Source organism: Aulonocara stuartgranti, assembly GCF_965226115.1.
Source record: "Aulonocara stuartgranti genome assembly, chromosome: 7".
NCBI classification, from domain to species: domain Eukaryota; kingdom Metazoa; phylum Chordata; class Actinopteri; order Cichliformes; family Cichlidae; genus Aulonocara; species Aulonocara stuartgranti.
This window is the reverse complement of record NC_138945.1, coordinates 25,541,452-25,569,075: the sequence shown is the minus strand read 5'-3', so window position 1 is coordinate 25,569,075 and position 27,624 is coordinate 25,541,452. Positions and strand designations below refer to the sequence as shown.

Sequence of the window (27,624 nt, the reverse complement as noted above, 5' to 3'; positions counted from 1 at the left end):
TCCAAGGAAGTGTGCTGCTGCGTGGGTGAGGGCGGGCGGGCGGACGGGTGGGTGTGAGGGCGTTGAACGATAACACAGGAGGCATTCAAATACTGCTCGTAACTTTGGTCCCGTCTGTGTGGCACTTTATCCCCTTGTGTTTGACAGTAAATGCAGACGTAAGAGAAAGTTATCATAAAACAAAAAACCCAGGAAATACATGTTCAAGTTTTATTGATTTAAATGGAATTTGGTGGAAAAAAAATACACATTTTAAATCAAATGAGGCAAAATATCAGAAATCTACATGCCCCTATCAAAATAAATGCTCTGTTGTTTCAAAATATAACTGTTGCAACGATTAATAATAAGCAGCATCTTATCAACTTAGTGGAGTGTGCATTTTCCAGTGGATGGAAAGCAAACTAAACGTTCTTACTCTTTAAAACGACCGGTTAACTTATTCAAATTCCTTCCCTGGACCAAAATTAACTCTTCAGGACAGCTTTTTGCAGAAACCGTTGAAGTATTGGTTAAAAAACAAAACAAAAACAAAAAACCCCACAAAAATCAAAGTTTTAAAATCTCCAATGTGACTTTAAAAAGCTCCACAGGGCATCACAAGTAAACAGTGCCTCAGAACAAATTTTTTAAAATGAACCCGTAGCATATGCTTTACAACATTTGAGTGTTTAAAAGTCAACACATACCCACAACCATTTTCCATTATAGAAATCATCGACTGAAAATAATCTCCAAAGGTATGGTGGTAACTCCAAATAAAGCCACATCTTTTGCTGGTAATGTTAAACGTTGCCTGTTTTTCCAGTTCATTTCGAATTTTTCTTCACTTGCAGCATCTCGGTTTTATACAAGTATTTACACGTCACCGTCAAAGGTTTACAGCTCCATCGGCTTTAGCCGCAGAGAACAACCCTCTAGTGCGCTCCTTTTCTTTTATTGTAATAATTATACAAATTTAAAGCAGATGAAACCTTTAAAGTGTAATTGTACAAAAACAGCTTATACTGTTTCATTTACAACATAAATAAAAACTCCACGCACTCCCAAACTGACAATACTGTCAGACACAACTGAATTACTTCCACGAATACATCTTAAAAAATAAAACTTTACAAATCTTTGGCTTAGTGGCACAAAATGTCCCTGAACTATCGTCCTTCATTTGAGTGTCAAACAGCTTGCGTCGGTTTTTTCCTCTCCTTTTTCCCCTGTAAGACAAAGGCTGCTGCTCACTGACGGAGGCTGAGAGATAATCTCAGGACGCCCTCTAGTGTTCAGTGACAGCAGAGACTGACTCACTGAGGCAGCACCACAGACTCTGCAGAGTGCACGTGTAAAAACTGTGCGTCTGCGATTTAGTGCGAATAACTGAGACTAACGATACAAATCTATCCGATGGCAACCTAGTGACTGTAGGCAAAAAGGAAGTCTGGGGAAAAAAGCAAAGAGCTCCTGGCAAAAAACTCAATAATTAAGACTCAATGTTTTAAAAGATGGGAGATAATCAGAGTGCTGCTTTTAAGAGGTAACTAGCAGGAGGTGTTAACAGTTAGCTACAAGCTTTTTTTCTCCAAAAGGGAGAGATCAGCAGCCTTTACCATCAAGAGAGCTGCTCTGAAGCAATTCTGTATGCAAATGTATGGAGCAACAAAACCTATTTGAACTTTATAATTTTCTACTTATGGAACTTCCCAACTCTGTGATAAATAAGAGAACATATACTTTATATATAAAGAATACGTTCTTCTCTTTTCAAGAAGGTGCACAGCGTAATAAGCATTAGTGACCCTGTCAACATTACCGACGGGTGTCATTAAAATCTTTTGCCACATGTGACTATTCTCCAGTGGGCTATTGCTAATTATTTAGTACTTTAACGTTGCATTGTGATTACACTCACAGAACTCCAGTAGTGGCTCAAGCATACTGGTGGCATTAGAGGTGAAAGCAGGCGAATTTGATCATGCACTCACTAATTCTTTTTTCTTCTTCATTGTTTATCTTTTAGAGTTTGAATTAAACTTGGGGGAATCAGGACTAGACATTTATGTGTTTACATGAGTGATTATGAGGTTCATCTTTTTTTGTTGTTAAAGCCCAATGGAGATGGGCAAAATAGCCCCAAGTTCAAACGCCTGCCTGCAGGAATAAAACCTAATTTATCGGCGTCACACATTGTCGTCATCTGCTGCTGGTCCCTGGAAATGACACCTCTGAGTTCCACTTTACAAATGTGGCTGTAGGATGTAGTTAAAAAGCATAGCAACCTGTGTGAGTGAAATGACTTCAGCAGCTGCTTAGCCTAGCTGCTTAGCTGGCGTTCAGTTTTACAAACTTATGTAAAAATTCACAAACATCTCAGTTTTATTTTTGCCCCAGACACACTGAAAGGTGTCGTCATGTCACTGCTTGGTTGGGCCTGTATGGACTTACTGCTGTTTGTAAACTGTGATAAATCTTCTCCTGCTACAGGTAGGTGTCTTGCTCTACACTGCTCAGACTCTCTTTGGACCCTTTTAGGGTTATATGTTCGAAGAGAGGTGAGGGGTCAGAGGAAGGAGCGTAAGGATTAATCAGCTCCTGTGAAGGGAATGCTGTCTTCATCTCATCTTCATCCTTAGTCTTTCTACTTCTTGTGGCTGCATTTTCTTCATTCACATCCGTCTTGGGTGCCAAGGGAGACTCCACGGTGATGGCAGGTCTTTGTTTCAGGTGTTGTTTGCTGTGTGGCTCAGAGGTCATGATGGCTTTAGCCCCGTGCATCCTGGGAGGGGATTTACAGTGCAGATCTCCGTGACTCTCCTTCCAGCGCCGGAGCTGAGCATTGTGCTCCTTCTCAATCTTTGTCTCGGATATCGTTAACTCGATAATCTGAAACACATAAATACAGGAGTGTGAGCCACACGTGATTTAATGTCTGAGCTTTTAGTTAAAGCATTTCCATTATTGGTGTTTTCACAATCTCAGCAGTTAAAGTCTCAGAAGGGTTTGCAGGGTCAAAATAAGAAAATGGATTGCAAAGGCTTAATGGTCTGTGTAGGTGTACCTCATGCACCAGGAAACTTTCTTGCATGTACTCTGGATTTATTGCTCGGAGCAGCTCCATTGTCTCATAGAGACTTTGGCAGTCCTTCAGTTTCTGCTGGGATCCCAACGTGCATTTGAGGAGGACCAGGCCCACTTTGAAGAGGATCTTCACTCCTGAGAACATACACGTCACACAAGACAACATGAGGCCAGATCAACTAACTTTCACATTTTATATTAGTAATTCATTTCTCCATAATAACCATGAGAAGTACTTTGAGTTGGGTTGGGTGACACAATGATTCAGTGCGGTGACACATTTGTATTATTTCAAAATAAAACAACAGGGAGGCTTCATGTTTTTAGTCTGTGGGTTGTTACTTGGATATTCTGATCACAGCTCACTGATCACTCTTTATCTCCGTTTTACCCCGATTAGTACCAGAGAAACCCTCCATCAGCGCATATACACTTGCCAGCCACTTCATTAGACACATCTGTTAAACTGTTCATTAACACAAACACATAAACAACCAATTACACGGCACATAAATGCAATTGGGCCTGTAGACATGGCTAAGATGACATGCTTTAAGTTAAACTCAGAAGAAAAGGTGACTTCAGTGACTTTGAATGTGGCAGATGGGCTGATGTGAGTATTTCACAAATGGGTGCGATTTTTCTGAACAATCATCTCAAAGGTTGACAGAAAATGGTCAGGTATGCAAGGTATGCAGAAAAGCATCTCTGAATGCACAACACAATAAACCTTAAAGCAGAGTGGCAGAAAACCACAGCAGGAGCCGCTCCTGTCAGCTAAGAACAGGAAACTGAGGCTACAATTTATAAGGCTTCACAACAAGTAGACATCTAAAGATTTGAAAAATGTTGCTTAATCTGGTTAGTCTTGACTTCTGCTGCAGATTCTCACTCTCTTGCTCTCCCTCACACACAGCAAAAAAATTTTTTTGTGTACCTCCCTTTGTTTTGTCTTTCAGGTGATAATAATATAAATAAGATAAACAACAAAATAAAAAGATTAACAAGAGGAGCCTACAGAGTCCATAGTGCTCCTCTTGGAAAACAAGTTGTGTTTGGCACAACAAAGCAGAGTGCCCCTTTGTGCCAACTGACCATCATTTAAATACCACTCTCTACCTGAGTATTATTACTGACCAACCCTTTATAACCACAACGTCACAAAGCTAGAATCATCTCAATCATGAGATGACATGACAATGAGTTCACTGTGCTCAAAACACAGTCACCAGAGCTCAAGAGCACCTTAGGTATGTTGTAGAACGGGAGGTTGCCATCATGGATGTGCATGAGTCTGTGATGCTATCATGTTATCAGCACCCTGTTGACTTTGTGCAACAACAATTTAAGACAGCCAGTCATTAAAAAAAGAGTTCCTAGCAAAGTGTCCTGTGCATGTAAATGGTAAATGTATTTATATAGTGCTTTTCTAGTTTTATCAACCCACTTAGATTCACGCACAAAAATAAAGGAAGGTTTGGGGGTTCAGCATCTTGCCCAAGAGCACTGATGTGCAGACTGGAAGAAGCCTGAATCGAACCACCGACCTTTCAATGGCTGAAAAACCGCCTCCCTCTCTGGAACCATCAGACCCAGCTCTTCAGGTTTTGTACTTTCTACTTGGTTTTGTTACAGTTATCTACCTTAAACTGTTACTGATTCCTGACATTAAAGTAAAATCAAAGAGGAGGATGATGGTCATATGATGGGTATTGGCGGACCGTTAAATGCTACCATTTTGTATTCATTTAATTGCTGTCTAGAGACTGATAACTTAAGCAACGGAGGGATACGTTTAAATGAAAAACCAAAAAGCACACAACTTTCAGCCAGGCCACTAATATTTCATCCTGTCTATCTCAACACTTCTCTTATTTGTCTGCACCAACTAACTCAATGCAAAGACAGGAAGTTCTTCTTAGGTGTGCCCCCAAACTCAAGTGTGGCATTTTCCACTACTGCACTGTGAACTCTCCACTCAGTCAAACAAAAATCAACCACAAGCCACATCAAACAAATCTTCCATCTGTGAGCTTAAAGTAAAACACTTCTGTTTACTAGCATTTGAATACACTATCGTATCTATCCCATCATCTCTGTAAGAGTAGCAATTCAATGCAATGCAATTATAAAAAAGAAGAAAATCTATCAGTGTGGGGCACTTCACCTTCACACAGGAACATGTCCCAGACGCGCAGCACCGAGGCCCACGGCAGAGTGCGAGAGAAGATGCACATGAACCACTCGGTCATGCACAGGGTGGGCTCCAGCTTCTGCTTCTTTAAGTGACGGTAGGCCACAGAGGAAACCTGCTGCAGCAGAGCGTACAGAATCTCCCCGTCGAGCTGGATCGCCTCCTGTGGAGACAACATGCAAAAACAGTCAGCAGAGAAAGAACAGACTGCTTTGTCTTTGCTTAATCTGATTGTCTGATTATCTTATCCTTCTAGCCTGGTCACCACCTCAGGTAATTAGGCTGTTAGCATATCAGCATGAGTGACAGAGACAACGGCCTAAAGAGCTGTAACACTAGAGCAGCCACACGTACCATCGAGCTGAAAAAGCGAAGTTCTGGCTTTAGAAAATTAGGCCAACAGACAAGCTGTAAATATCAAACTAAACTTTGAATGACTTCAAATCTTGAAGCTGAATTTGTTTTTCTACGGGTAAAAGTCACCTTAATTCCTGGGAAAAATATCCATAAATATCAAAACTGTAAAACAAAATGATTTTTGCCCATTATGGGGTGTGTTTGGAGTCCTTAAATGACTCATTTATTTACTTGTTGGTACAAAACACATGTTCATTTTGTGTACATAGATATACACTCACCAACCACTTTATTTAGTATTAACTTGTTACAACTTTCACTGACACCTTGTTATTACCAGGTTAGCCCCCTTTCGTCTCAGCCCATATTAAATCTTTTCATCACAAAATCAAAAAGGTGGTGGAAACATTCTTCAGAGATTTTGGTGTATATTAAAATGACACCACTGCACAGTTTCTACAGGTTTGTCGGCTTCACATCCATGATGTGAACCTCCGGTACAGCCACATTCCAAGGGTGCTTATTAGATTGTGATCTGCTGAGTGTGGAAGCTATTTGAGTACAGTGAACTCAAATAACACAAAAACCCCAGTGTAAGATGACATGGCACTTTCTTCTGCTGGAAGCGGCCACCAAACATGGGTACACAGACATAGACAAGGTCAGCAACAATGTTCTGACATGCTGTGGCATTTAAACATGCCCAGTTTGTCTAAGGGACAAATTATGCCAAGAAAATATCCACCTAAGAAATTTCCTGTTCTTAGGTGACAGGAACAGCGTGTGATTAGATATTTAGTGGCTGGTGAGTGTACAGATTACAGGTAGATGAATAACAGGCGGAACAATGACACTGACAGCAACATACCAGCCCTGCACTGTAGTATCCAGGAAGGTATTTTTCACAAATCTGAACAAGAACCCAGAAAGCATCCTAGGACCAAAGAAAGAGGGAGAGAGAATTAGAGGAATCACAAATTAAAGTAATAAAAAAAGTACTTTTTACATAAAGTAAAACGATGATGCCGTTGATAGAAAAATATACATTTGAAAAACAAACTTAGAAATTAACATTTTCGATTAGAACAGATGGCATCCAGTATTTTAGATTAGAAAAAGTATTAAATATTCACCTCAGCTGGCATATGCATCAGAAGTACAGCAGCGACGGGAGCCTGAGCCTGGCAGTAACCCTCATCAGGCCGATACAGAGTGTAAGCCTTCAGCACACGAAACAGGTCCTGCTGCCTATACATCAAAACAGCTGGTTTAGAAACAACGTTTGGCCTCATTAGGCGAAAAGTGGGACACATAAAAGGATTCTGGAAGCGAGGAATGGAAACGCATACCCGTGACCTCCTCTCGCTGCAAACATTTCATGGAAAGGGAACTGTCGATGAAGGTCCCGCTCAATGATATCAACCCATTTGGGATCTCCTTGCTCCTCGTCCAGTTTCTAAATAACACAATTTGGTTGGCATTTTTAACATTATGTTGTTTTGTAAAACATTCTAAGTATAGCTACAAGCCTTCTATTCCAAATAGCAACATCTGTTTGCAATTTAGTCTTTGCTAAACTATAGCAGTGTAGTTTTGGTTGCTGATCTTAACAATGCTTTTCGATGCAAAGTGCAACAGCACAGATAAAAATATTGTAACTAAAACTTTAAGTGTGTACCGTGTTTGGATGTTTACTGGCGTGCTATTGTTAAAACTGAAACAATAGACAATATCCTGGCATGCTGTCAGTGATGTGTACGTATCAGGACTCTTCCTGCACAGTTCCACCCAAAGATATTTTAGCCAGAGCTAAAACTAAAACTCTTCCTTTAACTGCATTCTTGCTTTAAGGATTTATTTAGTCGATCATTAACGACAGTTTCACATCTAAAATTGTCACAAATATGGTAAAAAATGTACAGCTGAAACTTTTTCTGTCAAAAAGTTCGTGGGGCGATCGTGGCTCAAGAGTTGGGAGTTCGCCTTGTAATCGGAAGGTTGCCGGTTCGAGCCCCGGCTTGGACAGTCTCGGTCGTTGTGTCCTTGGGCAAGACACTTCACCCGTTGCCTACTGGTGGTGGTCAGAGGGCCCGGTGGCGCCAGTGTCCGGCAGCCTCGCCTCTGTCAGTGCGCCCCAGGGTGGCTGTGGCTACAATGTAGCTTGCCATCACCAGCGTGTGAATGTGTGTGTGAATGGGTGGATGACAGGTTGTGTAAAGCGCTTTGGGGTCCTTAGGGACTAGAAAAGCGCCATTTACCATTTACCAAATACAGGAAGACAGACTCCCTAACTTATTTTACAAATGATTTTGCATCATATATCTTGTCCCAGGCCTGAAAAGAGTGCACTTTTTTCCCCAAATAGATAACTATATAATTACTCTAGGAAAACAATTCAGGGTGAATTTAAAGAAAAATTGATCCAAAGTGGAAAAACCCATCTCCATTCTTATGTTACAGAGCTTATGTTCTTCTCATCATACCTAGCATATACTCTGAACACATGCTAAGACTGCCTACCATGATTGGTACGTGCGACACATCTCATCACCTTCTTTTTGTAATATTTCTGTTTGTCTCTTCCTATGTTTAATGTGTAATTGTCTTTTTGTAATACGTCATCTAATATTGTCATATTAGGTTTTATTTATTTGAGAATTTTAAAAAAAAAAGTCCACTTTTTAAACAACTTCCTATGACTGACCTGGAACTTGCCCTGGTTTAGCTCCCTTTTCACTTTGCCTCCAGAAAGGTAGAGCCAAGCTCGGCCTCTCAGGGATGGAGGGATCCCCTTCTGACAGCGCTCTTTCACCTGTTATACAACACATGGACAGTTCAAGAAGAAGCTGTATATAACAACTGGACATAATTAATACATCTGATGTCATTTACAGCTTATAAAGCGGACCTTCTTGTGTCTTTTGGCCATCCACTTGTCCCAGCTGTTGAGCATCTCCAACCATTTTGCCTCCCGCTGTCTCAACACCTCAGTTGGGACCTCTTCAGCACTGTGGAGGAGGAAACAATTAAACTGATAGAGGCAAACAAATTATTCTCAGCCCTGACTGACAATGGTTTCACTCTTCTGTGCCATGTCCAGTAATCCTGTCATCATAGAGGGCAGGAATCTCTTCCTTGTACGTGTAGGAAACCTAACCTCAGGCTAAGCAGTTAAACACTGGCAATCAGCAAAGAAGTGGATGGAAAACAGGAAGCTGTGGGAGAACTTTCCCTTTGTTCAGCTTACTACACCCTCCTACTCAAAACATTTACTAATCTCTCACCTCACTGCAGAGCTGCTGAAGACCTGAGCTGTCACATTTGACACACACAAAAACAACCAAAGAAACCTGGTCTATTTATTTATATGATTAACTTTACAACTTACTGCAGTGCCGTTATTAAAGCAAGCTCAAACAATGCCACTTACACCAATGTTATCTAATAACCCCAAAGAACAAGATAAGGACAGACTGCATTGTGTCTTCAAAACAGTAAAAAACACTAAACATTTTGTTGTTGACAGGTCAGCCTGCTTGGCTGAATCTGTTTTTCTTCATTTATTTGAAAAATGAGTCATATTACTTGGTTTATAAGGAAAATTAAATTAAATGAATTAATTAAAGCAAACAAACAAACTTTCTGCCAAACTTTGCCTATGTTCAAGGCAAAGTCCAAGACTAGCTTTAAGAGCAAGGAAGATAGACAAACCAGGATGGTGTGCAGACCCAGAAGTGAAAGCTAGCTTTTGAGGAGGGCTTTATTAAAGGGGACTTACAGCATTATACACAAACATGTACAGTAACAAAGGTAGATATTTGTATGTCAGCTAACAAGGTCAGCATATGTGCAAGCAATCCTTGTGATCCAAAATGTCAGGATTTATATTGCACCAAACACACTTTTTCAGACCCTTTTTTTACTCTTAGGTCTGTATGATGACCACACAAAGGTGAGTGTGACAAAGGGAAAAAAACAAAAAAGCTACCTCCTATTCCTACCTTCTGTTTACAAGGGTCAACCAATCAGAAGAAACTTGTCTTAAAAGAACTGTGTGTCCTTAAAAAGAGAGGAGCTACCATGACTTCTTTTGAGGTTGAATTGAGGGGCTGCACCAAGTCCCAGTATAAGAGAAATATAATGATTTTGAACTGTGGATGATGGAAATGTGGCTCCTTTGGCTCCACAGGGATGGATGGTGAAGGTATAGAGAGCAAATTTAGCAGTGGAAGAAACTTTTCTCCCACTCCCACTTGTTATTACCAAACAATTCACAATTGAAATTCCTGTCTGATGTCATTTCTTTTGGAATATCTCAAATATTGTTCACTAGAATACATTTGTTTCCCCATTTTCAAGCCTTAATATTTTTAATACCATTCATGTCATTTGGGTAAATTGATGGTATAGAGCACACCTCATATATGGGAATCTGTGTAACAAATTTCAACCCCCTCTTTAAAACTGTTCTGTCTACAGGGTTTCTAAAACACTAGTGCAGGCTGTACTATCAGATTTTCAAGCAAATGCAAGAATTTGATGTTGAACTTCAGCTACATTTTTGAAATTCCACATTCATTAAATCATAGTAGCAGATATTTGGCCTAAAAAATGTGATTGACATAATTTAAGCAGCTCCCTAGGTATACCCGTTTAAAAATGGCTCCACAGAAACCCATCTTCATCACAATATGTTAGTTTACTTATTGAAAAACAACAGTAATCTGGGAGTTCTTCTACTAAGAAGTATAGATATCATCACCCAAGATCCCGCTGCTCCCCCATGGAAAGGTGGTTAGGCTGAAGGAACTTGGTCCGTTCACATGAAATGACCCTTATCTAATTCAGGGTCATTTCCCAGAGCCATAATGGGATGAAATGTGTGATACACCTATGGCCAATTAACCTAACAGGCATGTCTTGACTCTGGGAGGAAGCCAGAGTAGAGTGAACCCACCCAGCTGCAGACAGAACATGGAAACTTTGAACCAAGAAATGTCTTCCTGTGAAGTGACAGTGCCAAGTTACTGAATATTAATGCCAGTGAGAAAAATACAACAAAGAAGGAATCCGGTCTCTCTCATTTTGGTGCCAGAGAGCTGTTGAGCAAGAAAAGTAGGAACACAGAATACAGACTAACACAAATAGCTTGGGATGAATGGAGAGTAGGGCTGCCACGATTTGTCGACTAGTCACGATTACGTCGACTATCAAAATCGTCGACGACTGATTTAATAGTCGACGCGTCGTTTGAAGCTTTGTAAGATCACAAAAGACGCAGGAATAAGTAGTAGGATTTAAGAGTGTAATAACGGACTGAAACAGAAGATGGCAGCATTGCATGTACAAGGATGTCAGCTACCGTTAAACCCCGAAGAAGAAGCAGCTCTGTCCCAGAATTCATAGCGCGGCCCAGCGCAGTTTCAACAATGGCGGCAGCTAGTTAGTTTTAATGTTACTCTTATTATTCTTTCTGGGTCACAAAATAAACGTTTAACATATTTTCAGGCGAGAATGTAGCTGTGTAAACCTCAAATATCTGCTCAGTTTATCAGGACACCACATATTTTCAAAAGCGCTCCGACGTTTTCGGAGACGTCTGTTACCCACTAGCTCGTTAGCGAGCCGGGGGCTAGGCTCACTAGCGCCGTGAGAACACCGGACTCCCCGCAAATCGTTTTCAAACCCACCGCCGTCTTTCGCTACTCAGGTTAAATATATATGAGTCACTTAGATAACTTAAAATGTTATTGTTTGGCTTTTTTAGTATTTTTACTCAGTTGTATATAGTATTTGTATTTGTATTCTATTTTTATCTTATTGTATATTTATTTTATTTTATTCTACTGTATATAGTATTTTATTTTATTCTATTCTGTACAGTTGTGTACTGTATTTATTCTTATTGTATTCTAATTTTTGCCTCATAACTTTTGCACTGTCCACTTCCTGCTGTGACAAAACAAATTTCCCACGTGTGGGACTAATAAAGGTTATCTTATCTTTTATTTGTTCCTGAGTAAATCAGTTTGTCTGAGATTAAAGTTATAGTTTTTACACAGCTGAATAAATGTCAAGCAGACAGCTGATTATCAGAAGTGTGAGATGCTCCAGAATATACTCCAGTGTCCTGTTATATTTTAGATAGCAAGGAGTTTATTAAACTTCACCGAAACAATCTGCAAATTTCATTAAAATTTAATAAACTATCATCTTGTCTTTATTTTTAGTTAGCACAGACCTTAAACACTTAAAGCTGTAAGCTAATGATAGTTATATAAGAGCAGATGCTGCTGGTGCAATAAGCTGTAGTTTTACGTCCAATGGATGATGATCTGATTAGTCGACTAATCGCAAAAATAATCGGTGACTAGTCGACTATCAAAATAATCGTTTGTGGCAGCCCTAATGGAGAGCAGAGGCCCCAGTCCGCGAGATCTTCAACGCACACCTCCGGCAGAGCTTCAACAGCATTCCGAGGGAGACTGGGGACATTGAGTCCGAATGGACCATGTTCAGCGTCTCCATTGCCGAAGCTGCTGCATTGAGCTGCGGCCGCAAGGTGGTTGGTGCCTGCCGTGGTGGTAATCCCCGAACCAAATGGTGGACACCAGAGGTGAAGGGAGCCACTAGGCTGAAGAAGGAGTCCTATCGGGCTTGGTTAGCCTGTGGGACTCCGGAGGCAGCCGACAGGTATCGACAGGCCAAGCGGAATGCGGCTCGGGCAGTGGCTGAAGCAAAAACTCGGGTGTGGGATGAGTTCGGAGAGGCCATGGAAAAAGACTTTCGGACTGCCTCGAAGAGATTCTGGCAAACCGTCAGACGTCTCAGGAGGGGAAAGCGGTGCTCTACCTGCACTGTGTATAGTGCTGGTGGAGCGCTGCTGACGTCGACTGAGAAAATTGTCAGGCGGTGGAAGGAATACTTCGAGGACCTCCTTAATCCCACTGACACGTCTTCCGAGGAGGAAGCAGAGTCTGGGGATGAGGGGAATGACCCGCCAATTTCCGGGGGCAAGGTCACTGAGGCAGTTAAACAACTCCTTGGTGGCAGAGCCCCTGGTGTTGATGAGGTCCGCCCCGAGTTCCTGAAGGCTCTGGACGTTGTAGGGCTGTCCTGGTTGACACGCCTCTGCAATGTTGCGTGGAGATCAGGGGCAGTACCTGTGGACTGGCAGACCGGGGTGGTGGTCCCCATCTTTAAGAAAGGGGACCGGAGGGTGTGTTCCAACTACAGGGGGATCACACTCCTCAGCCTCCCTGGGAAAGTCTATGCCAGGGTGCTGGAAAGGAGAGTTCGTCCGTTAGTCGAACCTCGGATACAGGAGGAACAATGCGGTTTTCATCCTGGTCGCGGAACACTGGACCAGCTCTTTATCCTCTCCAGGATACTTGAGGGTGCATGGGAGTTTGCCCAACCAGTCTACATGTGTTTTGTGGACTTGGAGAAGGCATTCGACCGTGTCCCTCGGGGTGTCCTGTGGGAGGTGTTGCGGGAATATGGGGTGTCTGGCCCATTGCTACGGGCCATTCGATCCCTATACAACCGTTGCAAGAGCTTGGTTCGCATTGCCGGCAATAAGTCGGACTCGTTCCCGGTGGGTGATGGGCTCCGCCAGGGCTGCCCTTTGTCTCCGGTTCTGTTCATAATTTTTATGGACAGGATTTCTAGGCGCAGCCAAGTGGCGGAGGGCTTTCGCTTTGGTGGCCTCAGAATCTCATCTCTGATTTTTGCAGATGATGTGGTTCTGTTGGCTTCATCGGGTGAGGGCCTCCAGCTCGCACTGGAACGGTTCGCAGCCGAGTGTGAAGCAGCGGGAATGAGGATCAGCACCTCCAAATCTGAGGCCATGGTTCTCAGCCGGAAAAGGGTGGAGTGCCCACTCCGGGTCGGGGATGAGTTCCTGCCCCAAGTGGAGGAGTTCAAGTATCTCGGGGTCTTGTTCGCGAGTGATGGGAGAAGGGAGCTGGAGATCGACAGACGGATTGGGGCTGCAGCTGCAGTAATGCGGATGCTGCACCGGTCCGTCGTGGTGAAGAGGGAGCTGAGTGTAAAAGCGAAGCTCTCAATTTACCGGTCGATCTACGTCCCTACCCTCACCTATGGCCACGAGCTGTGGGTAGTGACCGAAAGAACGAGATCGCGGATACAAGCGGCAGAAATGAGCTTCCTCCGAAGGGTGGCTGGCCTCTCCCTTAGAGATAGGGTGAGAAGTTCGGCCATCCGGGAGGGGCTCAGAGTAGAGCAGCTGCTGCTCCACATCGAAAGGAGCCAGCTGAGGTGGTTCGGGCATCTGACAAGGATGCCCCCTGGGCGCCTCCTGGGTGAGGTGTTCCAGGCATGTCCCACCGGGAGGAGGCCCCGGGGCAGACCCAGGACACGCTGGAGAGATTATATCTCTCGGCTGGCCTGGGAACGCCTTGGTATTCCCCCGGATAAGCTGGAGGAGGTGGCTGGGGAGAGGGAGGTCTGGGCCTCTTTGCTTAGGCTGCTGCCCCCGCGACCCGGCCCCGGACAAAGCGGATGAAGATGGATGGATGGATGGGATGGATGAATGGAGAGCCAGTTCCATCAGAAACAAACTGACCAATCCACTGAATCGTAACCCTCCTTTTTAACAATGCGGCCATTTTTTTCCTGACAGTGATGCATTACAAAACAGTGACGTCAAACTCAGGGCAGTGTACACTATTGCACATACGGGCTTTATTTCTGCTGTTTCTACGCCGTGGTGTGAAATAGAGATGATACAGCAGCTGTGCTGATGCTGAAGAGCATGTAACAATGCACTGAAACCAAATCCAGTCTTATCACGGTGCATCTCAAAAGATTACAATGGTATAATATCCTTTTGCAACGAATAATTAAATAATTTTTACTAAAAAACTTTCACCCTGATGCACAAGTCATAAGGTCAAGGGATCATCAGCGCACTCTGGTTCACTTTGAGGCAAACAACAGTAACAATAAAAAGCAGTGAACCATTAAACCAGGTGGGGTTGGGTTAAACTGTAAAGCAATGTGTTTACCGTGTACAGTTTGAAGCCATCCAACCTTAACTTTTCTTCTTTTGACTATAAACAAACTCATTATTGATAAATATTACAGCGTCAGTGGGGGAAAGAAGCCATCTGAGCCGCAGAGAAGACTGAGTTTTATTCGCGTTTATCCATCTCAGTCAAAGAAGAAAAGGGACAAGGAAACCTTTATGAATTACTCCATTGATTTCGAGGGCTAAATAAAATATCAGTTATGTTAAACGACACTTACGAGTCTCCAGCGTATTGCTGGGCTCCTCCTGTGAATCCGTACTTGTCCACCTGGGTCTCTCCGGGGACGACATTGCCGTTTACCTCTGGGTCTAATCCGTGCGAGGAGCCCGTTCCATTTTCTGTCAGCTTCTCTGGGTTGTCTCGCAAATTAAGTCCATTGCTCAGCTCCGTTCTGGCCATTGAGCCAACATTTATCTTAGCGTAAGCCGCCTACAGGGTCTTCAGAAGAAAAGCTGCCACTTTAATGCCGTCCATGGGAGCCGCCTGCTAGCTACGGTTGCTACTGAGATAGCTGCTAGCTCGCTAACGCTACAACAGCCACTTGAGTTTTTTTTTTTTTTTATGTACATCCCCCTCTCCTCCACATAATTAACGCTCCACTCACACTCTAAATCGCACCTCGATGACCGCTTAATTAGCAGCAAAGTATCTGTTTGCTAATCGCCCAAAGTTACTGTGCTAGCATCACACAACTGTCAGCTGACACACACCTAGTTTCTGTGCTGTCAGCAGGAATGTGAGTTAGCTGCTGGCTACAAGGAAGAGAAAAGCTGTCTTGCCCCGAAGAGCGTAGTAAACAAAACATCCATGGAATCTTGTGACTCCCTGTTGCCACCTAATGCTGGAAATCACACATGCAGGTACGGTTAGCAATTTCACTTCACTGACAATTACCACAGGAAGTTATTTTTCTGCAACCAGCATAAGAGTGCTCCATTAAATCGTTATATCTGATCTTAATTACAAGTGAGGTGACATTGTCTTTCAAATAGTTCAGACAGAACTTGTATTGTAATAACTGCATTGCACTGAAGCAGCAAAATCTTAGTTGATGCAGAATACGGAGTAAAATAGCCGACATGCAAAAACGCCCTGCATTCACATCTTTAATCATTCACTTCTGCAAAAGTCATGAGTCATCCCTCATTTCTTCATATTTTGCTTTCAAGGAGTCAGACTTGAGCAATAGTTCTCTGGGCTTTCTGAAAGTCTTCCAAAGATAGCGGCTCAATTCCAGAGTGAAAACGTTTGTTTGTTTGTCAAACCACTTTACTGTAACCTATGAATATTTCAAGAATAAAAGAGTTAGGTGTGTATTTTATGTTTGCACATAGAAAGGAATTTAACTCAAGGGATGAACAGGATAAGACAATATAAATTTTTTTTTAAAATTGTATACTTATCTACTTTGTTATTAGGAAAATGTAATTTGTTCCAATTTCTAGAGATGAATTTATGAAAAATGAAAGAAATAACACAGTGTGACAGGCATAAAACAGTATTTTGGGATCGACAAGGTGATTCCTGAAGCGATATTAGTTGAAAACATGGCATGGTGCTTAAAGTGTTCTTAAACAATAGGGGCAAAAACAAAGATGCGTCAGGCCTAAAAACTATCTACAGCAGATGAATAGTAAAAGATGAAGATGAAAGATGAAATTAATATCCTTAAAAAACAGGAAAGAAATCCAGCAAAGACCTGACATAGGACCTGAGAAATGCATCTGAGCCCTTAGTTGAGCCATCTGCTGTTCACTGAAGCCTCTTCGGAAATGGTCTCAGTGGAAGGATGACTGTCAAGAAGCCAATTCTTAAGAAGAGAAACAGAGAAAGGGGAAGGTATGCCATATTACACAAGAACTGGACTGAATCTGTAGCAACAGGTCACTGTCAGTGTGTATGTGGGAGGTGACTGTCTATAGGTTTGGGACTGAATTTCAGTCAGTCAGAATCGATGGAATTAATAACCATCAGATTTTTATCCACCAGGCTGTACCATAGTGGATCAATCACACCACCAATGCAGTAAAATCATACCTGGCTAGAAAAACACACAAAGGACACCTATAAGTCACAAACAGATAAGCTGTGGCATTCAAATGACGCTCAGTTGGTACTAAGGAGCCCAAAGTGTGTCACTAAAATACCCCCCTGCACAATGTGTTATACATTCATATGTGTTCTCATACATAATACACTTGTTGACATGCAGTATCTTTTTTTTTTGCAGAACTGTATTTTATGTGTATTTATGCTACATTTAAAGTAAATCAAATCTCCTTCCCATTCTGGTGCTCAGTATGAACGTCTTGACCATGTCTACTTCCATTAACTTGCTGCCACGTGACTGGCCGATCAGGTATTTGGGTTTCAGGTTAAGTTATATTAGATTAGATGAAACTTTATTTATCCCTCAGGTGGGTTCCTCTGGGAAATTCTGTTTTTGTCCCTCTTGGGGACATAGGTAGGTTATTGTAATTGACTTATCCTGTTCATCCCTTGAGTTAAGTTACTACTTCAAACATGATATGCATAAAGAAGACACCTAAACAAGTTTAGTATAAATACTAGGTTCTTTATTTAAATATTGTACATATTTTAAAACATATTTACATAAATTAGACCTGCATTGTTTCACTGTAGACATAAGTTTATCTTTCATACGCTTGCTGGGAACAGGACAATCATACCATACAGACTGCAGAAGCACCTTTGAGAACGGCTTTATAAGAGAAAAAGACATGTCCACATTTCATTTACATCAAACACCGGGCAACACGGCAGGGACGACACAAGCTTGCAATGACAGGAAAGGCCTCTTGATTACAGGTCAAGCTATTGGTTAAGGCTGAAACTGTGCTCACCCTCATACTGCAAGTTCACACCCCCTCCTGCATAAGGTTTACGTCTCTCTGTCATTACATTTTTTTTGGGGGGGGGGGGGGTGTAACTAAAATAGAAACTACATAAAAAACAAAAACAACGATGACAGCAGGACAGATATGCAAATCATTACCCCCATTATGTTTATGAGGAAGAAAAACCTGCCCAATTTGATGTGAAATGCAATCATTGTAGCACAAACTGCTGCCAAATTGCACATATGAACTGCTCTCTAGTAATAAAATGCATGGTGGATCAGTGGATTCAAGTATGGCAGCAACAGTACAACTTCTACCGTGATTGTTAGATAAGCACCACAGTGACTGTTACCATTACAGTGGTGCTTCCAGAGCAGTGCCCTAATTGTGAACTATGGCTTCCCTTCTTTGGTTTTTCTTTTAAAAACCTGTCTTTATAGTTACTTACAGATAACCAGTTACATATAACTTAAAACCAGGAATATGATACAACTTTAGGAATAGAAAATACACTTTAATGTAATTCTGAACATTTCCACACAGACCTCTGGCCATCACACACACATAGAACAAGAAAATTAGAGTATTGCTGTATGATGTTTGTGTCGAAAAAAAAAAAAAGAGCATAATGAGATACACAAAGAAAATGTGTCTTTGGTGCACATGCTTTTAAATTGTAGAGTTTATCCACAACACTTAGGTGAAGTGTTAGACCCTCATAAGCAGAACGGTATCATCAGTGTCTTTGATTCGTGTAGTTTGGTGAAATCCAGAGCGCACGTTTACGCACTCGTCGCAATCACGGTCACAGCGTTTATGCAAATCAAGTCATACGTGACTAACAAAAGCAGCAGCAAACAAATGAAACAGGAAAATGAGGGACAGAGAAACAAAACATTTGAAGCAGACTCACACAATGCACATTTCTTCTTCTTTTTTTTAAGATACCTGGATCTTTTAGTCATCCACGGGACGTTTGTCACATCTGCATATGCTTCAGTCTGTAGCTTTTAAAACAAAATAAGGTTTAAAAAATACATCTTTCTCCTTTGAATTTGTTCCTGACCTATCACTGCAATTGTAAGCATTCCCAGATGCTAACTTGAGCTTTATAACAAATATAAACATTACATACAACAGCTTCTCAAATATGCATCACACAAACCAGTCATATGTTTTAGCGGCCTTTCGGCAACACGACTGCTTCAGAGATCAATCTCAGGAAGCGACTTTCAACTTTCAAACGGAAGTGTGGTATTGATGAAAATCACCTGGAGATTAGTATCTGTACAAGAAAGTATACGAGAGCATGTGTAGATCTTCCATAAAGTAACGAAACAGCTCTTCGCTTTAACAACCAATTCAAAGACAACAGAAAGGCCAGAACAAGTTTCTCAAAAAACAAAAATATTTACAACTCATCAGGAGATGCGGTTCCCTCGGCCAAGCGACAAAACCTGATTAACCTTCATGTGAAAGCTTTAATAAGTGTTAGTTTCTCATTACAGAGTTTTGATCTGAGAAAAGACACTTAATCCCAACTCGTACATTTCATACTCAAACAACATCCCAGCAGCAGCTTCCTCAGTCTAGTCTACATGCTTTGTTCAAACACATTTACCACATGGAACAGATTAACAACAGCGACCAATAGCCAGGTTTCGCCTGCTAAATCTGTTACTACGCTCTAAAGAATCCAAACCCATGGCTTACTCCTTAATCACATTTTTATTTTAGATTTTAAAGCCTACAGGCCGTCCATCTGTCCTGGGCTGTCACATCATTGAAAAAGATTTTGATGCTACAGGATGAGACATTGAAGAATGAAAGGCATCTTCCCGCCCGTCTCTCTCTCTCTCTGCTCCTCCTGCATCACGATCAACATGAAAGAAAAAAACAAAATGTTCTAGCTGCCTGCCTTCCCTCAGCCGCCCAAGCACCAAAACAAAACCAGCGGAAGAAAACTAAATGTTAACACGGGCCGTGCTGTAAGGAGTGTGTGCCGTGGTGTTGGCGGGCCTCCCCTGTCAGCTCCACAGGATGCAGTGCATTTCGGGAGGGCCGCAGGTGGAAGACTCAGGCAGGCGGCGAAGAAGGAACAGCCCCAGACGCGCACTCAAACACACGCACGCACACACACATTTTAGTCTGTGTATTCAGCCACGATAGAGAGCAGCACCGTGATGTCATCTGGCTTCCCTCCTGCAGGACAAGAAAACAAAGATAAAGTGAGGAAATGTAAGAACTAGTTCATGCAAAGTACTTTTTAATTATAAGACCTCCTGAATATATAGGAGAAGACTTTTCTATTTCATAATAGTGTTAAAGCCGCATATAACAATAATTGTAGTGATTTGTTTCGTATTAGCTGTAAAGCGGTGGTCAGCCATCATCAAGGTTAAACTTGCAAAAACTAAATGCTTGGGATTCCTACAGAGAAGAAAAACTGGTTGTGCCAGCAGGAGTTTCGTCTCATGTGTGTTATCATGACCACGCCAAGGACACAGCGGAGGAACTGCAGACGTCAGAGCCTCAATAGGTCTAGATAAACTGATTGAAAAAATGCTTTAACCAAGCTTATTACAAACGTGTCATGTAATGTGGCTTCAAATATAAAGTATAACTGCTGAAATCTTATTGTGTAAAGCAACTTTTAGTCAACACAAGGAGAATCACATTTAAAAGTCTGAGTGGTTTAAGGCCTGATTTGGACTTCTGTGAGCAATCTTTGTAGAGCCTATGACATACATCCCTTCAGATAGTTTCAGCAATCTCCCTCCAAAGATTTGCTGACATTTGTGAGAATTTCAATTCATGTTATGATTGTTATTTCTTAGATTGAGGTGATGAGTGTTATTCTCTCACTGACAAATTCAAAAACGCAGCTGGAAATGCACAGGAGGTATCGCCTGTAGTGAACCGGCAACAGTTTTGTGCCGTGTGTAGTTAGGTTTCTATGGAGATTCACATCAGGTTGCGATGTAGAGTTTCAGATGGGTTTGCGGTTACGACATAGTTACAGTGTAGATTTACTGCTGAAGTATAAAGCCCCAGCGAGACATCCTTAACTTGTGTCTTTTGTGGCCAACTACTAATATTAACAGTGTACAGTTTTATTAAGGACATCAAAAGTACTTTGGAGTATGTATGTTTGTATGCTCCTCATTATGCATCTAATAACACACAAATTATGTTTATTTCAATGTTTATTAATTAATTATTCAAAACATGATAAATAATAGTGCCATCTCCAAAATTTGTACAACCAAAACTTATTATTAATATTAATCAGGAAAAGGGGCGTGCTGTAAAAACATTATACTGCAGTTATGTGTATGGTGCTTTTAAAGGGAGCTAACAGTAACCTTACCTCTTACATTCAGGCCATTGTCACAGGCAAACTGTGCAAAAGGGGACATATAATTAGGGTCGTAGGCAAGATCATGAGCTTGCTTTGCAATGCTCTGTGCAGTCTGCAGGATGCTGTCATAGTTGGTAGTCTGAAACGAGATGCAATAATAAAAAAAGCATTAAAATTTGAATTTGTTTCCAACACATATAAGCATAAGCTGACATGTTGAAGTGATACCTTGAGTTTTTTGAGCTCCTGAAGAATCATGTAGTCTGGCATGTTGTCAAAGAGACCGTCTGTTGCGGTTAAGATGATGTCACCAAGCTGCACGTCGAAAGAGGAGCTGTCAGCCGCTTCGGGACTACAGGAAACAAGGAAGCACGGGAAGATCATGAAGTGAAACTAGAGCGCGAAGCACCTGAGCTGCTGGCAACAGTTTTAAGTGTGGAATTAAGCAGGTCAGAAGCCACTCTGCTAAATTTCGAAGATGGAGTGTGAGCGTTTAATGTGACAGCTGACGTAAAACCTGACTTCTCCGTTTACTTCTCCGTCCGTGCCGAATGCCGGCATGGCCTGTCACTTCCTACCACCATACACAAGTCTCAGACTGAGGTTTTATCACCTGGGAGCCTTATATTTCTGCTTGGTCTTAATTTATGATGACATTTAAACAGGTCTATAAATGTACTTTAATGGGAACGTTAACCCATTAAACCTGCCAAACCAGTGAGAAAAGTCAAACAAAACATCTAGACTGCTCCAAATGGATTACAGAGTTTCCCTCTTGTTTATCAGTTGCCATTGCCATGGCTTGCTAGTACTGAAAGCCTGTGTCCATGGAGGAACGGGCAATTTGAAAGTAACATTCCTGATGTCTGCAGAGAGCTGAAAGCACTAAGGAAAACTTCTAAAGAAGGACACTTTTTGTTGTTGCTACCAACTCTAGCCAAATCCAGGTAATCACTGACATCATCTGGCAATTCAGACATAAAAACAGATCATGTTACAAAAGCTTTATTAGTTGATGCCAGTCATAACAGATGTAAATTGGTTTGGCCAGCAAACCTGTGAAGGCCTGCACACACTTTAGTGTGTGAGGTGAAAAGCAGGTTCTGTTTACATGGCAAACAACAACATAAAGGCCTTTATGCTATGATATTTGCTTCCCACATGAGAGATGAGTCATGTTTTTGATAAGTTGGGCTAATTAAGCTGTCCACAAATTAGCTTGGCAGTCAAAATGACAGAGATCATGACCTGCACTTCTATTTTAAATCCTGCTTTGCATTACAAAGTGGCACGCAAACCCAATGACTGCAAGTAGGGATGCTCAGAATGGAATGATATGCCTTTACCATTTTATCCGAGCCTGCTGTAAGCAGGACATGTACAGTGCTGTACAACTACCAGCCCAGCATCTATCTAATATAGAGTTTTATTTATTTACAAAGATATATCTAACACTGAGCAACTGACCTGTCACTGAGCACAACTCCCTCGGCTCCCGGAGGAGCGATGGACAGCTGGAAGGGTGTATTGAAATAGTGCTGTTGCTCGTCCGAGCGATGAACCACCTCTCCACCACGTACCACTAAAAAGCCAGAGTCGCCAAGGTTACACGTATGTAGCCTGTGACTCTGCCGATCCAGAACTACGATGCAGGCCGTGCTGCTTCCTGAAAATAAAGCGGAGTAAAACAACACTAAGGTTATGTATACAAACAGATAATTTGATCAGGGCAAAAGAAAAGAGTTATGTTGCCCAACCAGTACAAAGTAGTCTTTGTGAGTGTCCTCATTGTGAATCTAATATATCCATGGAGAGTGGAAGAAATATAATACAGACGAAAAAAAAAAACAACCAAAAAGATTGCATTCCCAGTGACAGCTACTAGCAACAATTCAGGTAACCTTGAGCAGAGAAGGTCAAGAGCTGACCTTGCCATGACTTTCCAAAATAAAAGTATGCCAACTAAATTTAACGACAGCTAACCTGCGTCTGCACTAACTCTTGGCCAGGGACACTGAGCCAAGATATGAAACCTTGATCACGTGCTTGGTGTTAACCTACTTTTAAAATCTCACTGACCCTCCTGTAGTATCAGTTACAGACAGACTCATGACCTTTTGAAGCTCTGGCAGGGGGCAAAGTGTTTGGCCTGCGTAATAGGGTAAATTGTGGGGAGTCACAAGATCACTGAATTTCAACTGCCAAGTGTTAGCATAAGAAATCACTGCCCGATCAAAGATAGTTACCTCTCTGGTTTTAAATCACTCGGTGGGACAAAGGTTTGTGTCAAACAAAAGTCACATAATATATATACCTCGCCAACTAACACAATCGTTGAAGCAAAATTTGGTTCCCTCTTGATGAACTGATCACACACTTAAAGGCTGTATATTAGTAATTGCCAAGGTAGAAGAAGAGATTCCATATTAAACAGATAGTATAACTCAGGACAGAGCTTGTGTTCTGTGCTCGGTGAGCAGGGCCAATACTCACAGTGTGACTCATACTGCAGCTATGTTATTTATTTCTCTCAGCACGGCTGAGCTCGCTCCACCACTTGCTGTGTTTGTAACCAGGTGGATCATCTCTATGTACTCACCTAGCAAGGGAACTTTGTTCTGCAAGAGCTCGTAGTAGCCAGACGTCAGGATGCCCACTGGATTACTGGGTGTGAAGCGACCCTCCTTCACCAGTCGCTCACAGGTCTTCATTAAGGTTGCAGAGAACTGAGATGGGTCGACACCATAGTCCCGCCAACCACCTACGCCATCTGCTACGCCTGATGGGGAAAAAAAGGAATTAAAAACATTTGTTTTACTACTGAACCACTACCATACAATACCTTATTAACACCAGATTCGTGACAGAGGATTGATCAGGCATTTCAAAAGTGTAAATACCAAACATCTGCTGGTAGCAGTTTGGCTGATTTTAGTTGTTGAATTTTTATTAAGTTATCTTTATTTTTTACAGCAGACATGACTTTCTTTTCCTTCCAAGGTCAATGCATCATGTCTATATTTGCACAGCCACACTGCTCTTCTGATCTTTCTTTTCTAGGTGCTGATGCTTTATTGATTACTGAACTGCTTTTCTCTCTGGTGTCTGTATCCCTGCTAAACAGGAACACATTGGTTTATTATCTTTCCATTGTAACTTCTCATGTACTGCTTCATGTGTGCCTAATTTATCTAGTTTACCTGAAGTGTAAGAATTTTACCCCGGAAAATGTGTTACTTGCAGCTATGGAACAGAAATAATTGTATACTCTTTTAACATCTTGTGTGTAATTCATATTTATACACTGATACCTCATAATCTACTAGCTTCCTGTTTTATTTTACTTTTGATTCATTCTAGCTGCACACCATGAGTCAGAACAGCAAAGATACAAATTGACTTTAAAACCTCATCAGCAACCAAAGTCTCTTTAGCTCTAGACACCTTCAGCTTATACACACAAACAAACGTAATCTAATATCCTGTAATTTAGGTGCTACATGAATCATTCAAGTTTGTACTTGTAAGCACGCGGTTCCAAAATGCATATAATTTTTGTGGTATACCGGTTAGGTTACTTGCGTCCAAATGACTTCTAAATTCAGTTTAAATATATTTACACATTGTGGCTTCACATCAATCACCTCATAAATGCCTTCATTTGCACATTCATTTGAAAGCTGATGCAAAGCAATTTTTTTCCAAGACCAGATGATTTTACTTAAGTTCTGTTTAGTTCAATGGCCAAAGAGGACGGCAAGGGAATATCTGCACCAGTATTTTTTTTTTGTCAGAAGACAGTTGTAAAAGAAATATGTACATAACAATGAGAATAATCTAATAATGATGTATAACTTTTCTCCCCACCCCATGCTCATAGTATTTGACTTCCAGAGAATCTATGGGTTTCCTCTTAGTTTTTTGAAAGTATTTCTTTCTACAGCACACAGACTACTGGGAATATTGCTTCCATAGTTTATAAGGCTGTGACTTTGGAATTATTTTCCCTTTCTCACAGAGGTGAAAGTAACCTTTAAAAAGAAAGTGAAAATATTATACATGCTGGAAAACCCCACGCATTTTCTTCTGCACTGCTTGATCATCACTGTCAGCTACGCCCTTCACTACGATTTCCATCAGCCTGAATTAAAGCAAGGGACGTTTTCAACACTCTGACTTGAAGTCTCACAGATTCCACTTCTCCTTGCCGTGTATACACGTGTTGCCATGTGTTCCTCGGAGATGTCAATTTTATTTCTCTAACCAACCTAAACGTTTAACACTAAACAGACCTTGTAAACTATGAAATACACCTTGTGTGTGTGTGTGTCTAACCAACCACGTGGTAGTTTAAGTCTTTGGCAGTAGCAAGGTGGCGAGGACAAAGCAAGCTTAGCCTGCTAGCTAAGCTAATAGGCTAATGATGCTATTAGCAACATGGCTGCCTCCATGCTCAACCATTCTGACCTTTGCAAGACATTGTAGTGTTAAGTCTGATACGTTTTAATGAGCTCTATTTTTTGCCACGTCCGAATTAGATAAGGCCGATTTACGTCTTCTAATGTTGTGATTGCAACAGCCTACGTCATCGCAGTGTATCCCACAGTGGGGACACATGTAGGTGAAAGGTCATTTAGCGTTTCACCTCAAAACTACCCCCTAACAGTAAAATAAATGTCATTTATTAAAGTAATGACGTGAGTGCAGGTGCTATGTGCGTACAGATATGCTTTAAGCGTCTATCCGGGTTGGAGTCTTGTTTTATCCGGGTTAAAGTGCTGTCTTTTTTTTATGTGTGAGCGGGGAGGGGGGCTGGTGTGTTTTGATCCGACGGGTCGGCACACGTGCTGGCTAAACTCACTGAAGGTCACCCGAGCACAGAGGGCGTCTAACTTTCATGCAAGCCATTTGCAGAGCCCTGAATCCTTACCCAAGACATCAGCCGTCTTGTGCCGTGCAATGAAGCAAGCATCATCACCGTAGCACATCCCTTTTTTCAGGATCCCCTTGCGAAAGTCTTTACCGAAACCATAACTGGCGGTGATCAGACTGTAGTCCCGACCGTCCGTCTGAGAGAGTCCGCCCAGGACAGCCCTGGCTACCAGTCTGCCATAAGACAGTACGGATAACATCCCCTAGCAAGGAGAAACCCCGTTCTGATCCGAGACCGTACACGCTGTCCCCCCTCTCTCGCTCTTTCTCTCTAACCGGCTCGACCACCTGCCTGCGAGGCTAAGTCTTCAGATCAAGCCCCGGCTGTCTGTCTTTAGTCGTTCATCCGATCCCGACCGGCTCGCTTCTGTGACAGCGGAAGGCTGCAGTTGCTCCAAACTCGAACAAACACGCCGCCGTTTCCTTTCTGACTCTGTCGCTTTCGCTTTATGTCTCAGGTGAGCATTTGATAGACGAAGCAGTTCCTCCACTGGGCTCTCTCCTCCCCGACATGTTTCCACGGGACACAAAGATGTGAGTACATACGGGTGTTTACAACTGTGACGTCGCGTGCCGTAACGTGGCCCCGCCCACCAGGTTCACCGTGGGGGTGTCCAAATTCATCTTTTGTTGTTTTTAGCTAACTTATGTAATAAATATGGGCTTAACGTAGGTTGCACCCAATAATGCAGCCCTAGAACATTTAACATGTTCTAATTTTCTTTAAAATTTGGGGTCTATACATGATAACCTAAAACTAAAAGGGGAAATTTGGAGGTTTTATAGGGATTTAGAAGTATTATAAAGTGTAGGATAAATATTTTTAAGAAATGAGTACCTTCAAGTATTTTAAAATGAAACGGCCAACAAATATACTGTAAATAATTTTTAAGTAATTGAATTTTTTTTTTAGTATTTTAGATAAAGGAAATGCAAATTATACTTTTAATGCATGTGAAATTTCACTATAAGCTACTGCAGTGTTACAAAGTGCTAATGTAAAGACAAGAAAATTAAAAGAAGGGTTTGGTAAGCTCTCTAATATGTATCCCTCTTGTTTATAACATAATTGAGTACTTGGACAATTGCCTCTGAAGTTTCTCCAACATGTGTGGGCTATTTCATTGTTTTTGTTTTTGTTAGCTAATTAACCGAATAAATGCCTGGAGTTAATTCTAAATGTGGCATTTACATCCCCAGGCTGCAAAATTCAAAACAAAATTACCAGAAAGAATGCAGAAATATAACTGGTCAAAATAACCTTCTGGTATATTCTGCAGGAAGGGGGTGCACTGGAAACCTGAGCAGCATGAAAAGACTTGAGTTGTACAAGAAACAACAGTGGGGGAGGGGGGGGGGGAGATAATTGCAGGACCCTTTCTATGGTAATGAAAATCCCCTTGACAATACTGAGCCAAGTGAAGAGTGCATTGTGTATGATAGACTTCAAAGCATTTTTCAAGTCAACCATAATAAGGTCATGTTATAAGAGTGAATACAGAGGGTTTACCACAAGGTGTTAACCATTTAAAATCTCAATAATTAAAAGGTTGCCTTAAATATGGCCAAAAATAAATAAACAAACAAATAGCATTCTGCAGATGGATAAAAATAAGAAAAACATGGGTATAAGCATTTGATGATTTCATGCTTTCATGCATGGACGGATATGCAACATATATATATATATATATATATATATATATATATATATATATATATATATATATATATATATATATATATATATATATATATGTGGGACTTCCAGATACAGACGGACAAAATGGTGGTGGC

At 41.6% G+C, this 27,624-nt stretch overlaps 2 protein-coding genes across 2 annotated transcripts; both read right to left on the bottom strand.

The window, feature by feature from the left end:
- Window positions 1-196: 196 nt before the first annotated feature.
- LOC309710905 (TBC1 domain family member 10A-like) lies at window positions 197-15,451 on the bottom strand. The gene is made up of 9 exons (XM_082540762.1): window positions 14,891-15,451; window positions 8,529-8,628; window positions 8,325-8,432; window positions 6,970-7,076; window positions 6,754-6,868; window positions 6,489-6,554; window positions 5,237-5,426; window positions 3,050-3,204; window positions 197-2,874 (listed from the first exon to the last, which is right to left on the bottom strand). The coding sequence occupies exons 1-9, from the start codon at window positions 15,070-15,072 to the stop codon at window positions 2,470-2,472; spliced, it is 1,428 nt and encodes a 475-aa protein (XP_082396888.1). The 5' UTR covers window positions 15,073-15,451; the 3' UTR covers window positions 197-2,469.
- Window positions 15,452-17,609: 2,158 nt separating this feature from the next.
- Window positions 17,610-26,398, bottom strand: LOC309710906 (protein phosphatase PTC7 homolog). The gene is made up of 6 exons (XM_082540763.1): window positions 25,826-26,398; window positions 23,495-23,674; window positions 22,363-22,561; window positions 21,124-21,247; window positions 20,905-21,034; window positions 17,610-19,736 (listed from the first exon to the last, which is right to left on the bottom strand). Exons 1-6 carry the CDS (start codon window positions 26,025-26,027, stop codon window positions 19,678-19,680), a joined length of 894 nt encoding a protein of 297 aa, XP_082396889.1. The 5' UTR covers window positions 26,028-26,398; the 3' UTR covers window positions 17,610-19,677.
- Window positions 26,399-27,624: the final 1,226 nt, after the last annotated feature.

Coding starts and splice junctions, on each gene's coding strand:
- LOC309710905 (XM_082540762.1), bottom strand. CDS start 15,072: ATGGCCAGAACGGAGCTGAGCAATGGACTTAATTTGCGAGACAACCCA. Junction 5,427..6,488: donor GATACTACAGTGCAGGGCTG/GTATGTTGCTGT, acceptor TTGTCTCCACAG/GAGGCGATCCAGCTCGACGG. Junction 2,875..3,049: donor AAAGTTTCCTGGTGCATGAG/GTACACCTACAC, acceptor TATGTGTTTCAG/ATTATCGAGTTAACGATATC.
- LOC309710906 (XM_082540763.1), bottom strand. CDS start 26,027: ATGTTATCCGTACTGTCTTATGGCAGACTGGTAGCCAGGGCTGTCCTG. Junction 23,675..25,825: donor CAAGACGGCTGATGTCTTGG/GTAAGGATTCAG, acceptor TTTCCCCATCAG/GCGTAGCAGATGGCGTAGGT. Junction 19,737..20,904: donor CAATGGCCTGAATGTAAGAG/GTAAGGTTACTG, acceptor CTTGTCCTGCAG/GAGGGAAGCCAGATGACATC.